Genomic DNA, 16,465 nt, shown 5'->3' on the forward strand with positions numbered 1-16,465 from the left:
GAGCCAGGCTTGCCAAAGGACTTTATGCAAATGGGTAAGCTATAACTATAATAGGAATTTTCTATAATTTGTTGAATATTTCCTCTATACACAGGTGTCATACTTAGCAGTTTACCTATATTATCTCCTTTTCTCTTCATAACAGCTCTTTAGGTAACTGATAATTTTATATTCATTTTTAAGTGTGGATAGGAAGGTCCAAAGGCACTAAGGAACTTGCCCAAGTAACATAGTGAGTAAGAGGGAGAGCTAGGACTTGCTTCCAGGTCTATACAACACTGAGTTCATGCTCATAATAACTAAGCTCCTCTTTGCTCCCATGTAGTAGCAAGCACTGTGAAGGTAACCATTATGTAGGCTTACTTGAGGGCATAATTTATACCTAGCTTTATACTGTCTGGGTGACCCTGGGTGGCGCACATGGTTAAGTGCTTAGATGTTAACCAAAAGCTTGGAGGTTCAAGTCTACCCAGAGATGCCTGAAAAGAAAGGCTTGGCCATCTAATTCCAGAAAATCAGACACTGAAACCCTGTGGAGCATAGCTCTCCCTTGACACACATGAGGTTGGCATGAGTTGGAATCATGGCAACTGATTTTTTTTATACTGCCTAAAAATAATTCTAATCCTTGCTAGAGTAAAATTTTGCTGGTGAAAATAATGAACTTCCACCATAATCATAACTAGCAAACAAGGGCGTTATAACCTCTCTGTGACACTGACCACTGACTATTCTGATTGAACCTGGAGGGGCCACATCAGGGACAGACGCTTGCTGCATCTCTCCATGACTGACTCTTTGATTCGTCGTTGGAGATTTATGTGCCACAGGGGTGCTAATTAGTGTCTCTGGGAATCGACAATGGATAAAGTTCTCTAAAGCATCATTTACGGAAATAACTTCCTAAATATATGAAAGGGCTATTTCTTTCTATATAAAAATCTTATTCCCACCTAGGAGAGAGGGCATGGAAAAATGGAAGACATCATTCTAAAAGGAGACATGAGTTTTGCAGTTCCCTGAATAATTTAGCTTTTTATGATCCTCAGTTGCATGTAAAGAAGATTAGGTTACGCCCCTAGAGCAAGCTTTGCCTACTCAAATGACAGATAAGTAACGCAAACCACTGAAGTGGGCCTGCTTGGGACTGTTGAGAAGTAGGGGGCACTTTCCCATTTGGATAGGGCAACAGCAACTTTACTTCAGCTGATTACTGCCTGTTCTTTGGAGTAGCCAACCCAGCGTTGCCAGATTTTCTGATTTTTTGAGAGAAGTCACAAGTATAAATTTTTATGTGGAAGATCATGATGTCAGCCCAATTCAAAAGGAAGAAGGAACAAACACTGTCTAGGCCAAATAAAGCACCTCTTTAGGTCATATTTCAACATGCAAGTTGCAAGTCCAGTGATCTCTGAGATTCCTTCAATCTTTGTTTCTAAGTAGGTTTTTCTTCATGTGCATCTGTCTTCTCTCCATAAAGAAATACAGCTTCTGATTTGGTAAAGATGTTCCAGAAAAGAAATTATGAGGAGCTGAGAGGAGGAGGTTTTGTGGTTGTGTGTGTGTGTTTCATTTCTTACGGGACGTTGCATGTCAATGGAAGAGGAAATGTAAATTCCAACAAAGTTTAAAAGTCTTCCAATTGAGTCAAATTAGTTGGAATATCAAGTACACAATAAGTAATTAGATGGCTAGTTAAGTCTAAGCTGATGTAAGTTCTGTGCAATGCTGGGAACTGATAGAAAGCGTGGCTTCTCTTTTTCAAGGCCCTTCTGATTCTTCTTCATAAGATTTAGAAGCATACTGCTTTACTTAAACACAAAGTAACTTCTCATCAAGTTTCCGAAATATTTCAAAACCCCACAAAAGTTACATCATGGATACCCCAGAATAAACAGTAATATTTATAACTTTGTGACAGGAGATGCCATTTCCATAGGCAATCACAATTTTTTTTTAGTGTTGTTTAAAAGGCAGCAAACGTTTGTTAATTTATAATAATACAAGAGCCTAAACTTGAAATTAAACCTAAATGAGAAAATCTGAATAAGAAAATTCATATTTAGCTGCATAATAAAATCTGTTTTGACACTATCAGTAAAATGTGGTAGGAACAACATTTCTGAATTTATAACTAACGATTGTCCTCTTCTGACTTGCTGCATTATGACTTCTGAACAGTTAGTCAGTGAAAGAACTTTAAGAGATTACAAACTCAAATGCCTTCATGACCAAGCAGGTAAGATACATTGATGAAGCAATTCTAATGAAAGGCTTTCAGATTCCAAATTTTAAAAATATCATGCCTACGAAATGAAAAACATCAGTGGACCAATTTAGGTCAGTAGCCTAGCCGTTTGTAACTCCTACTGTAGAACCCATTAGCCTAGCCTCACTACAGCATGCAGATAGTGTACCTGGAGTCAATATTGACCTTAATGGGGAAAATCTCTATATACAGACCCTAGACTATAGGTCAAAGGAAGAATATCAGTCCTAGGTACACCTTGGTGGTCTTGGAAAGTATTAATCTTCCAAGACTGATTTTAGTTAACCAGTCAGGCAGGAGATGGGGGATTCAGAGGTAGAAAGGGCAGTGTGCCTGGAGGAACGCTCAGAACCCTGGTGTAATAGTGCAAAACTGTTCTTTTTAATGCACCTTGAATCTGATCTGGGTTTCCTTACCCATTCTCATAGGAAGTCTGCTGTCCAGTTATCCACACATGAGAAAAACAGAAATGGTAAGGTCTCAATAGAGCCTATTTTGTGCGTGATCAAGTAATCAAAAAGATGTAAGAAATATCTTGCCTTAGGCAGAGCCAAATCTTTAAAATTGTTAGCTGACTAGTTAATTTCAATACCTGGCTGTTACCGTATTTTGGCCCTGGTAGATCTATGATGGAGTCCTGGTGGCACAGTGGTTAAGAACTCAGCTGCTAACCAAAAGGTCGACAGTTTGAATCCACCAGCACTTCCTTGGAAACCCTGTGGGGCAGTTCTACTCTGTCCTATAGGGTCGCTATGAGTTGGAATCAACTCAATGGCACCCAACAACAGGTTAATGTAATGAGTAAATTACTGTTAATTTTTTTTACCTTTTTCTTTATTTCTTTCTGTCTGTCTTTCTTTTCCCTTGTTTTTAACTGAATGGATGGAGTAATTTCTTCTTCCTTTCTGTCTTTTCTCTTGTTTTTAACTGAATGAAAAAAGTAAGCCTCAAGGCAACTCATACTGACCTGAGCCTATGTCTCTGATCTTTCCTTTATGGTTGGTGTTATCCCCTTTGTTTTAGTGAGGGCATGCATTATACTGTGGGCCAGCAAAGTGTTTTAAGGGCAATGTTGGTCTGTTCCCCTTAAATAGACAAGAACGACACTAATGATAGGGACTGTTTTGGTAGGTTTGTAAATTAGACCATTTTCTACTTTGGAGATACTTGCAGGGACACACACAGTGGTAGGGTTGAGATGGTGACCACTCAGCGAGGAGGGGGATATTAATAAAGGGGACCTCAAGACACACTGTTAAAGTAACAGTTCCTAGGATCTATAAGATAACAGGCCTAGAAGACACTAGAGTGAAAGAATAATAATGTTCCCTTTAATATCAGGAATTAGATCCCACATAGAGTCATAGATGAGAATTATAACAATGTCACGTTAATAACCTGAAAGCAAACGCTCACTCAGTATTTTCAAGACAAGAAAGAAGCTATTTCTTTTCTTTTTGGTTGCTTGTTTATTGTTTTCCTTCTGCTATGATATTAAAAGCATGGAGATTAAGGATAACCCACCCAGGAATGTAAACTTGTTTCCTGTCTATTTCATCTTGTGCTGTTGGCATTAGCTCTGTCAATAATTCATGGTAAAAGAGGAAGTTGCCGTGAAAGGTTACCCATTGTCAGGCTATGATCAATAGGTAGGACCACAGTGTGTGATATATTATCAAGTATCAGCCAGATTCATTTTCTCATAGATTTTAAAAACAGTGGTAGTTATACTCAGCTTGCCTAACCTGAAGTAAGCTTATTTGTTCATTAACATTGCACTGCTGATTTTTAAATATGCCTTGGATACATTCTCGTGATCTGACAGCAAGCCGCTAAGATGTGCCTCTATGTTTTCATGTTGGAGTTTGTATTAGAGCAAACGAAACTGTCACTTTGTTTTCCTGTCTTCCTCTGTTGGGTCACTTTGCGCTACATGATATGATCCAAGACAATTCAATGCAAGGAGACACATGTCCCTTCGCATTGGAAATGTGAGGACTGCAGCTTCCTTTTACCCTGTGGGAAAGAAAGCAGGTCAGGTGCCCAAAAGTAGTCAAGGCAAGTTGAGTGTCGTCACTGTTCCTCTTCCTTCTCAGAAATAATGCAAAAGCGTAAGGAAAGAACAGCACTGGTTTCTTCATGAAGGGATAAAAAAAATGGCATTTTAGCCATTTATGTTTATCTTATTGTGGAAGGGCACAGGCAGAAAAAAGCAAGACTACTATTCTTAAACACTTTCAAACACATTCCTAATTTAGTAGCATCCTGACACCCCAGCAAACATTTTCATTAATTGAAATAACCTCCTCAGGGGTAGTAAAAATAAAACATTAGCAGTCAGTTACCTTCTTTGTTTGATTTAGAAAGTAAGAATATCTGATTTATTTTCTTTTCATTTTCAGAGTTCCCTGTCAGACCTCTGAAAGACTTTGATACCTAAACTCTCGAATTTGGTTTTGTTTCATTTTATTTTTATTTATTACCCACATACTGATGTATAAAATAATTTGGACAATAAACTAATGAGATGTCTGTGACAGCAAGTATACTTTTGTAATCAAAGGTACTCGCACATGGAAATATGTACTAGATATAGTGTTGACTAGGGTGGTTTTTTTTTTTTTTTTAGGGTGGCTACTAGAAACATGCTGGGACTTCTTTTAAAAAAGTGGGGGATGCATTGTAATAAGAAGAAGGAAGGAAGAGGAAGAGGAGGAGGGGAGGAAAAAGAAGAAAGAGAATAAGGTAACTCTGAAACCCTTTTGGAATATTTCAACTTCCCTCAAAGGTTCTGTTTTTATTTTTTCCTTAGTACATTCTTAAACCTGCTTAACACTTAATATCTATATCCTGTGACAACTCAAATCCTGTAACTCTCCCCCAGTAACCTTATTGCCACTGCGATGGAAGTGATTGGGACTTTTAAAATCCATCACCTCAAAGGAGGCCCTTGCAAGGTTATACACAAAGAAGATGGCAGTATTTCTGGGAAAGCCTCATGGCCCTATATATGTTAATTACTTGCAACACACGTTAATGCGAAAAATAATGCCTTGTCCTTATAAGTTATCGTTTGAAGGTGGAGCTGCTTATCAGTTTTTAATATGCTCTTTGAAATCTGACGCGTACTTCACCCACATCTCTTTAGGAACACAGGGATTCAAAGGCTGGATAAAATACTTTCATGCTTCCCAACACAAACCTGAGAAGGTAATTAAACAGATGGTAACAATAAACTGAATCTGAACACATCAGGGACTGAAGTCCCTTATTAAAACTTACACACTGAAGGAAGGGGAAAATCAAAAAATAAAAACCCAAATACTCCGGGGAAGTGTTTCAGCAGCTGACACCTTTATGTCTGCCTTGACCTGGGGAGCAGAGGCTAATCAGCCATTTAGGAATCGGTTTTCTACCGCCTAGGAATTTTTTTTTTTTTAGGAAGGGGGGGCAAGCTAGAGGGTTCCTCACACTTCGAGGAGCAGGAATGCAGAGTAGACTGCACAACTGTAAAGGAACGCAGCCGTTCCTCAGGATGGCCCTCGGAGACATCAGGTGTAGACACACAATTTTTGTAATGTTAAATCCAGCACTGCCACCCCCCTCCCCAAACGCGAATACCTCTAAGTCAGTGGCCTCAAGCTTAAAGCACAAGGCCATTTTCTTCTGCCTATGTCCCAAAGCTATCCTAGATTTCTGGGATGACACAGGTGTTCTGAATCTTTTCAGCCTCATTCTTGGCAATAGAATGGTTTCCTGTTTACCTGTTTATTCCATCCTTGAATCATACTAAAATTCTACTCATTTCTCTTATCAACATTGTCCATTTATCCTTAGCTGAACCCAAAGAAGTATTGGGGCAATCTTGATAATTCAGGTTGTAAATATTTTTTATATATAGTCCTTTTCCTTGGAATATAAAATTAAGTTCTTTTATATATAGAGAGAGGAGGTGGGGGTGGAGAGAGGGAGAGAGAGAAAGGAAGAGAGACAGAGAGAGAACGAATCCGCCATATGCAAGCAAAAAAGAGCCAGATACTGGGCTGGGCACTGTGGGGGATGCAAAAATGCTATCGCGCCCTCCCGCATGCAAAGATGCTACTGCGCCATCACATAAGGCACTTACAACGTAGGGGATAGAGTCAATGTCGTTGTTCTTCTGTTTCTCAACCTGCTTCAGTTCTCTGCTTCACTTGGCAGGTTCTTTGAGTGTGGACGGAGTGCCAATGATGAGAAACATTGATCGTCAGTGCAACAGTGAGTTTAGCTTAACTAAGTGCTAGCAAGCAAAGGACAACGTTCAGCCTATTGTGATTAAGAATAATCGTGGTTATAAGGATGATGCATTAAAGAACATTTTTGGAAGTCGAGGAAGACATGAAAATGTGAGAGGTATAAAAAAAAATTGCCATTGAGTTGATTCCGACTCATAGAGACCCTATAGGACAGGGTGGAACTGCCCCATAGAGTTTCCAAGGAGCACCTGGCGGATTCCAACTGCTGACATTTTGGTTAGCAGCCACAGCTGTTAACCACTATGCCACCAGGGTTTCTGTACAAGATATAAAAAAATGATCATAAATCGAGTGGCAAACACCACTTTCCAGTTCTTCTCTTTCCTGCTTGTGACTCCATATCCTCAAATAATGCTCTCCGATTCTACCTTCTTGGGGCTTTTATCCTTAATAAGTATAAAAAGAATATCCTTTTCTTCTAACACAATTATACCTAAAAGGCCACACACCACTTTGGGATGGGTCCAAAGTTATTTTAAGGCTGAAGAGTATTGTATGAATTGAATAGGAGATGCTGCAAATAATTTAGTGATTAGGAACATCAGGGGACCTGAGATTTTGGTCCATCAGTAATTCTCCTTTATGTCGACACTAAGATGTGAAAATGAGACGTCTGGCTTTAACTGGGTATTTCAGAGTCTGTACATGCTGGAGCAGAATCTATTTTACCTGTAATCTCTAGTACTGCTCTGCCCCCTTGTGCTGCTGCAGTGAACTCAACAGGGGAACACTTTGCCTTAGTCTTTGAACATGAACTACAGAAAAACCCCACTGTCACTTCTCACTTTTCTGGCAAGTTCAAGGTCAGTGTCTAGCTATTTTCAGCTCATCTCTTCTTGATCCATGCAGAGAAATGACAAGGTAACGTGATTCGGGGTCAGCTGTATTACAGGAACCGTTACATAAATGGAGAAAGTGAAAATCAATCCTAGCTGACAGTGACTTCGGGATAATCAGCGCTCACTGGATGCCACTGTCAGCTCGCCTGCATCAAACGCCGTGTGACTTCTGTCAGATCTTTTTAATAAAACTATCTTCTCACTTTCAGCAACCTAAGTAAATATTTCACTTGAGCTGATATCTGTAGACGACTTTAGCTATCTAGGTTTGTAAACTCTCCCAATATTTGCTGGAGGATTTTCATGGTGATATCCATTATTGCCTGGTTTGTTATTCACCTGAGATGGAAGGTATTGCTCTGAAGCCTGCCATTTTTTGTGTCATCTGTGTGTGGTTTCCTATAGACTGTTGCATCTTCTGCATTAAACTCAACACCACACTCTCAATACCTCTCCTCAAATCATCCTGGATCTAACTCTCCTCCTTCTTGGTAAGAGAACACCTTCGTCAGTCATTTCTTGTTGGAGGATTAGGCTTCTTCCCCCTTTTTAGTTGTTGATTGTGGCTTTCCTTTTTATCTCCGTATTTCCTGCTGGAACATTTTCCCCTCGTACAGAATTGGGAGCAGAGCATGTGACAAGATGTTCCACGTTTGCAGCCTTCCCACTGACAACACCTGATATGTCTGTTTAGGGAAGGAGCTGAGGTCTGTTATTCCACCCACCTTGTGCTCCCTTGAAACAGTGAGGCACTAGCAGTACTCGCTTGAAGAACAATTTACTATAATATTAGTTGTCAGTAGATTCAAAGATGGAGCTCCTAAAGCTATAAAATGGATTAGAAGCAATTTAAAAAAGAATTAACAAACTAGAGTAAGAGTATACTGTCAACAAACAAATGCTCCATCATAGGACTGTAATTTGGAATTTTAATTACCCCTCTGCTTTTGTAACAAAACAATGTCTGAACTGGCAGCGATTTGAATCTCTCACAGGTCATTGAGCATTCTAGTTAATTACTCTATGAATAGCCTGTTTTTCTCCCCTCTGGAAACACGTTTCTAATGGCAGTCAAGGTCTGACAAATGTGTCATCTACATAATTAGCTAGGAAGCAACACAAAACATTAAACATGCTTTGTGCCGACAACTATCAAAACATTTCATTTGTTGTCAATTATTCATTACTTTGTAGGTTCTGAAGGGGTTGTTATTATGGAAATAAGTCCAGATGCTAACAAGGTTAGAGTTTTGGATTCAAATTAGTAATCAGAGGACTAACTTTAAAAAAAATGTATCTCATGTACATTCAGCGCCACGCTCAATCAGTAGGAGATTATAAACAAATTTAGCTCTGCTCAAGTTAAAATGGAAACGTACAGCCACAGACGTGAATTTGAGAGCCCTGGCTGGTTCTTTGAAGCAGAGAGACTCGACACTAGCATCATAAACTTTCTGAACCTTTGGCAAGTCCAATTTGTGCTTGGTAAACACAGTTAAAGATTTTCACAGCATGAGATGACACAGGATGGCAAGAACAAGGAAAAGAAATCTCTGGTGGTTTTTTGAATCATCTTTTACTCCGGGGCATATCGGGTGAAAGTCCAAATTCTAGGTAATAAACTTTTTGTCTGCTGTACAGCATGATTGCAAACTATATCAGGCTAGTTACCTTAAGTAACCCTTGGATTTCATATGATGCCTTTTTTTGGGGGGGGGAGGGCGGCAGTGTCTGAAATCTAGTTTCTTTTATTATCATTTTAATATTGTACACAAAGCCACGTCTTGTGTTGAAAGCAGCACTCCTAATGTATAGAGAGGATATAAAAAAGATTTCTCAACAAAATTGACCTCTCAGTGGCGAAGAAAATTGCAGTGGAAGACACATTATTGCATAGTCATATCTGAGGCTTGGATCTACAGAGAGTCTCACGCCACTGTCCTACAGCTCTGCCTTATAAGCCAAAATGGCTTACAAATGTCATCCACAATAGTCCAATAAAGATTAGGAACAAAACGCTGTCCTTACATTGATGAGATAAGAAAGATTTAACTGCAGAACGCAGTGTGTCAGAACAGCTCATAAGGCTTGTTCTTGAATCAGAAAAATAGAATTCAAATTATATTTGTGTGTGTCTAGAATTTAATTGAGATGATCAGTTTATTTTCCGCATAATGTTTGATCAGATGCCTGAACTACAGAACTAGATAAAAAGAAAAGAAAGAAAATAAATCCCATCAGGAGAAATCAAGAAGACCCGTTATCTACGGGGTGTGCAAAATATATCAGGAAATAATTCTACCCTGAGCGTTGAGGGTGCCCAGTTAATAAAAAAAGATCAGCCACTCGCTCAGAGAAAATAATTGCCTGTATGTCTACCTTTCAAAGCAAAAAGGCAACCGCATCTTACCCTAAATAGGACACATTAAAGTAAGCTTTAATAATCTTTATGCAGAAGGAAACTAATCCATTTTCAGATCATACGGTCCACAGCAATAAAAAGAAATCATCAAACTAAAAACAATTTTAGAAATGGCTGCAGACTCTCATTTAATTAACATGCAACAGATCATATATTTATGAGGAAGTCAAAATATTTAGGAAGCCTATAATCCTGTAAGCCTTAATGTGGTATAAAAACAACAAATAAATGCAAAGTGTTACTGTTACACATGCCTGCCTGATCAATGGTTTTCACATATCGATCTATAAATGGAGTTGACAGTCTGTGTTGGCTGCACATTTTCCAAGCAGCGCTATTTTTGTACAAAACCAATACGGGCAATTACCTTTGTTTGAGATGCCAAGTCTTATCAATTCAATGTGATTTAGTGTCATTTTAATTAAATATCAGGATCCACTTCAGGACCATTTATACAAACAAAGCCTCAAACCCAACTATAGGCTTGATTTGAAGTAAACATGGACAAGCTCTACAATCTCACAATATTTCTCGAAAACTCTGCTAAACAGAAGGCTTACATTTTTAGTAGCAATTTTTTATGTCTGCCTTTTTGGCTAGCCACAAGTTTGGCAAGTATCCTATAATCACAGAAGTAAGAAACAAAAGAGAATTGTTTCCCCCTTTTTCCTGATAACACATTAAAAAGAAAAATGAACCAACACCGTCTGATAATGGAAGCAAAAGAAGTCTTGTATGTTAACGTTCAGGAATGGCTCGATCTAAGTCTTTATCTGAACACCAGTAAAAAGATACGTCCCCGTTCTTGATGGTCATGAATGAAGAAATGCGTTTCTACAGGGTTTATAAGATGGAAACAGTGAATATTCACACATGTTGCTGCTTAAGATAGCATTTAATGCTGCGGCAGCTCCCACTTTCAACCCCTATGTCTGCAGTTTACTGATTTGGGCTATTTAAACTCTTCATTAATGTCTATTCTAAACTGTCTAGTAGGATAGAGCATCCCTCTTATAAATAACATCAAAGCCACATTAAACTTTTGTGTTAGCTATGTGCTGGGTTGCACATTAGTCTTTTTAACCTTTAAAAAAGCACACTTCACTTGCCCCCCCACTCATTCTCACTAAGCCGTCTATTCAGGTAAATACACAGCCCACCTTTAAGAGATCTCACTCTGATGTTCAGGATGAGACAAAAAATCACTGAGACTAAGGAGTGTTTCTTCCCTAGCAAAGGTCTCCAGATTTCTCCTATGAATGAGCAATTTTCTTGCTAACCACGTCTCTCCAAGTCTAAACTTTCCAGCTCTATGATATTTCCCATGTAGTACCGTAGCCTCTTTGAATTTTGAAAAGGCTTTGGTTTTACTAACCAAATAAAAATGATTATTTGGCGTCTAAAGAAAATGGTGCACACCATCAATAAAATACTATTGGAGTATCAATACTTGCTTTACTGTAAAATCTCCCTTTGGCATTTAGATAAACACAATCTTTAACGAGTAAATTCTCTTGTGTGTCTATAGTTTAGGGACAACTACATGTTTATATTGGAATTTCAAAATACTCCTCTGATGTGATACAGATAGGATAATTTTATATTGTGTTCCGAGTTCACAGTCATGTTAAAATATTTTTAGTTGAGCAAAATAAAAGAATGGAATTTATAAGTTAATGACAAAATTTAGAGTTGATTTGACTCCAGAACATGCTATCGTTTTTGTAATGAATGAACGAATTTTGTAATGAATTAAATCACTGTTAATATAATTATCAGGTTCTTGTGTTACTATATACTCTAGTAAGTCCATATTATAGGCACATAATCATTATGCCAGTGAACAAATAATACTATACACACTGTATATTAAATAGCATGAGTAATATGCATATATATGGTCTCTAAGTGCTCTTAATTTTTCCCAGACAGATTAAATGTGTCTCTGTTACAACGAACCGTGCTACACGTGAACATGCACACACCTTCTTAATATACGTGTCCTCCCCCTTTTCCTAAGTTCAAAGTCTCCCCCCTTGACCTTGCCCCGTCCCCCTCCAGCTTCTGAAAATTCATATTCTTAGTTTAGCTTCAGCAGAAAACTTTAACAGGCTTGTTTGAATAAATATGCCAAAATACTTTACATTCTGTCAGTATCTAGTCAGAAAATTGTGCATGGAAAAAAGAGATGAAAAGAACTGAGACAGAAAGAAAACTAGTGCCATGGCAAGCTTTCAATACAGGATCTCTGAGCCAAGTTTTCTCGGTGGAATGACATATCCTCACTAAAATACCCCTTTTATATAATTATGCACTGAGCGCACATCACGAAAAGTAAGTTTTATTTTTGTTCCTTATCGAGGAATACATATTGCCCAGGCTAAGAATGGGGAAACAAAAGCGAAGATAATTATAGCTAATTTAACTTTGGAAAACTCTTATTCTCTAACAGTCCAGGATACAACCCCTCAAACTAAAGTTATGTAACAAGGTAATATCAACAATGAGAAACGGCATGATAAAATCCTGCCCAAAAGTGAAAAATGCTAATTTTGTCTCATTTAGCAGCTGGATACAGAAATGCTCATTAGTTTTAAGAGGGTTAATCCTTTTAACTTTTGCATATTGATATGCCAATTATGCCTAATTGTACAAGAGGCATCAGTCAAGGTAATAGTGCATAAACACATGAAAGTTATTAAGTACATCCCAACATGTAATAAAGTAGGTGTTAATTGGTAGCTGAGTTCTGCGGGCTATTGAGGTGGATAATTCATTGAGAGATGGATCACTTGTAATTTCTCTCCATAATTCCTTTTGCAGTCTCATGCTGTGATGTTTTCATGCTTGTCAAAAACAACTGCGGCATAGTGCCTTTTGTTAAACACAGCCAATAAAATATGTTAGGCATCATTAAATATACTTAACTTTTAAACTTTTTCAAAGGTACAGTTCTGACTTGATAATCCATTAGAGAGATCCCAATAATTTACTTGAACCGCTCTCTCAAGTTCATAGTTGAGGAACATTTTAGCTGGTTTAAAAGAAAGCCAGGCTGGCAGTGTTGTGCCTCCCAGCAGACAATACTTTTAAATGAGAAAGTAAGTGAGACAAAATGAATCTCTCATTAGTTATCTTATCTAAGGAAGCATTTCTCACTCTCAGTATATAATCACTGGCTTGCTAATGCTAGATTTGTCTATGACACCTGAAGAAAAAAATGATTAAAATAATATATTTCTCCAGCTCCTGAGATGGCTTGCAGGTTAATTTTGCGGTTGAAATTCGAGTAAAAAATCGGGAATAAATATAAGCGGTAACATGCTACTCAGCAAGTTTATCTCATTTAATAACTCAGTTAGGGAACTGAATATTTCATAGGCCCCTACGATATTAACAGAACACTCAATTAATAGCTCACATGTTTCTGCAGAGTGACTGGGGCTCACAGCCTGTCCCCAGCTAACCTATTTCTCGCCCTTGATCTCACTGTGAGAAAGAAAATAGATCCGGGGTCCAGAAGAGTGGCTAGCATTGCATAAATAATTTTGTAACATCCTATGGCCTCAGCTGCAAGTTACCACCATTATGGAGGAAAATTAACCAGAGGAGACTCATTGCAATCAGTGTGTTTCATGGCTCAGGATGCTTGCAGGGGCCGGGACACAATTGGCAATAGAGTTCATCTCTAACTATTTTATTTCAAATCTTCCTAATGACACATTATCGGGACAAAATGGCTTCCTCTCCAAGCCTTAAATAGCCACGCCACTTCCATCGTTGAAGCCTATCCAAATCAAATCTTAATTTCCAGAATCATATATTATTGGGAAATTTTAAAGAAGAGATTTTTCTTTTTCTTTCTTGCTCTCTCTTTTTTTTTTTTTTTTTAAGGATGTTGTTTCCCACTTTATTCTTAGCTAATTTTAGCCTCTGGCTTTTCAAAGTGATGTACTGTATTTGGAAGTACAAACACCACATGCTAGCATAACCTCATTATTTTTATGACACTGAAGCATGGTAGTGGAGGCCCTTAAAATGAGTCAAAGGTACTCTTCAGTCTAGCTCCAAATCCATTTTATCACTCTGCATTAAGCCCAACTCTTCTCTGGCAACTGGGGATATTATTATGACTATAAGTAGGCAAGATAAAATGCATTACAAAAGGAGTTTTCTCATGCACATTAGGAAAACAAATAAAACAAGGCTAATTAGCTTTTTTCTTCAAAATTTTGTATGATAGGGAACTTAGGGTATTTGACTTACGGGTTCAGGGAGCTTCCCAGTATCAGTGAGGATCATGGATTTACTTTGGCTCAGTCTGTCGTGGTGGCTGTTGGCATTTTTGACTCTCATTTGCACTGCTCCTGTGCCTTGGCAGGTAGAACTCAGTGGTTCCACAGAGCTATCAGAATTTGTAGATTTCTGCATATTAAAGTGTTATCCTGATAAAATATAAAAGTACTATGTTATTCCAAACATATACTTATGCATGAAAAAAACTCTAAAACTCTTGGTGGAAAACATGTGTTTACTAACCAGTAAGAAATAAAAATTAATAAATAGAAGTCAATGAATAACAAAATAACTATTTTATAGCTGTTTTTATTAATCAGGGCATCTGTATATGGACAGTGCTATACATGCCAGATGACTTCACAAGTTGGTGGGCAGTGGGCAGAACACTCACAGTCTGTGTGGTTCCTAATCCCATCAAGAAACCTAATAGTACCACTGATCTATTGTCTCCCCCCACCCCCACACACACTACCACCAGTGTCCTTTTTTTTTTTGGTAAATAAAAATCTATATGCCTAAAGATCAAATTTAAGTGAGTAGACCAGCATCAAAGCAAAACAGATCTTGTTATCTATCCGGCATGTTGTCTCAGTCTCCTTAGCAGGATGCTCTGTGCTACCCCCTACCTCCACTCAGCATATTCGCAGGGGAGAAAATTAAAATTTTTTTGTCCACTGCCTTCTGACAACAGAAGCAGATTTGATAGCTTGGTTGGGCATAATATTTATAAAGAGTATGAAGAAAGAGAAAATCGACACAGTTGGTTTATTTGTTTGTTTTAATACAAGGAGTTTGATTTAGACAGGGAAATTCAGTGTGGGAAAATCTTAAAGGAGTAGTGGTGAGGAAAAAATAATTGGGAGAAAGAAAACAGAACTAAACTGTAGCGACATTGGTGCGTGAACTGGGAGGGCTCCCCAATCTATAACACTTTTCAAAGGCCCCTCCTCACAAGCTCCTCAAATGAACACATTACCCAACTCTTTAAAAATAGTGTATTTGTGATACAAACACAGCTTCAAATCTTCTAGAAGCAGATACCATTTAGACTGAGTCTAGAAGTCTCACCTATGTAGACATTCCATAGCTGGCACTGGACATGTGTACACAAAATTGTATAAGACTGTGATCAGTCAGTTAAAGGAACTATTCTAAGCATAAAGAAAGATTACATTTTTTTTTTTTAAGAAGGATTACATTTTATAGAGCCAACTGTATTGGTACAGCTATGTTATTGGACAGACAATGAGACTAGAGTCATTATAATGATCAAATTAGACACTAAAATGATTAGAAAAGAAAGCATTTAAATAAGTAGAAAAATGTTACTTCATAATTGATACCATAAGGCAATTGAATAACAAATAGAAAGGAAATTAATAGTTATTGAGTATTTACAATGTGACAGGTAATGTGCCCAGTGGTTTAATTCTTATAAAAACCCTATGAGATAGACATTAAGTCCACTCTTTATAGAGGAGAAAAACAAGGATCTGAGAGACTAATTAATTTGCCTAAGGACACAGGGCAGAAAGAAGTGAAGAGTGGGTATTTTATTCCAGAAGGGGAAACCCAGATGTCTATTAACAAGTAAATAGATAAACTAGTTTATCCACACGATTAAATGCTACTCAATAAAAAAAGGAGAACAGGCTATTGATACATGCAGACAAATTTATTATGATGAATGAAAGAAGCCAGGAAAATAAAATGTACATATTGTATGATTTTACTTACATAAAATTATTGAAAATGCAAACTAACCTATAGTGATAGAAAGCTGATCAACAAATGTCTAGGAATGAGGTGAAGGGAAGAATGAATTGCATTGAGCACAAGACAACTTTTGGAGGTGATGGATATATTCATTATCTTGATCATGGTGATGGTTTCACAGGTGTATACATGGAGCAAAAATAATCGTACATTTTAAATATTTTCATTTTATTGGACTTCAGTTATATCTTACAAAGTTGGTCCCAAGAAAATCATTTTAATAATTCTTTAACCAATCTATTTTACTTAAATTTTCCTTTTTGTGTGCCAACATGAGAGATGCATTATAAAAATTTATGTCTAATTGAGAATACAAGAGCTCTTTTAGTTAAGTAGGAAATGAAAATTTGAACTAATAAAAAGAGAGTCTCAAATCCCCTTTATTCCATAGAAGTATAGTGACAGCCACTCTGATGAGAAGATTTTAAAATGTGTTGAATCTAATCAACACTGTAGGCATAAGGGATTTTATCTTTGTATCTAACTAAAAAAAGTTCTAGATTATTATATAACTTAAAAAAATTAAACATAATTGTATGCAGATAATACAAATGATTATTTCTCC

The 16,465-nt window shown here is 37.5% G+C and overlaps 1 protein-coding gene across 12 annotated transcripts in view; it reads right to left on the bottom strand.

Moving 5' to 3' along the window:
* Window positions 1-16,465, bottom strand: part of ARHGAP15 (Rho GTPase activating protein 15) — a 710,746-nt gene that overhangs the window by 666,634 nt on the left and 27,647 nt on the right. For all 12 annotated transcript variants that reach the window (XR_010322327.1, XR_010322332.1, XR_010322330.1 and 9 more), the window contains exon 2: window positions 14,092-14,270. Coding sequence is in view for 6 of the 12 variants with exons in the window: in XM_023542980.2 (XP_023398748.1) it covers window positions 14,092-14,256 (165 nt within the window). In the remaining 6 variants the exon portion in view is untranslated. The remainder of the gene's footprint in view (window positions 1-14,091; window positions 14,271-16,465) is intronic.

This window comes from Loxodonta africana, chromosome 6 (genome assembly GCF_030014295.1).
Source record: "Loxodonta africana isolate mLoxAfr1 chromosome 6, mLoxAfr1.hap2, whole genome shotgun sequence".
Classification (NCBI taxonomy): domain Eukaryota; kingdom Metazoa; phylum Chordata; class Mammalia; order Proboscidea; family Elephantidae; genus Loxodonta; species Loxodonta africana.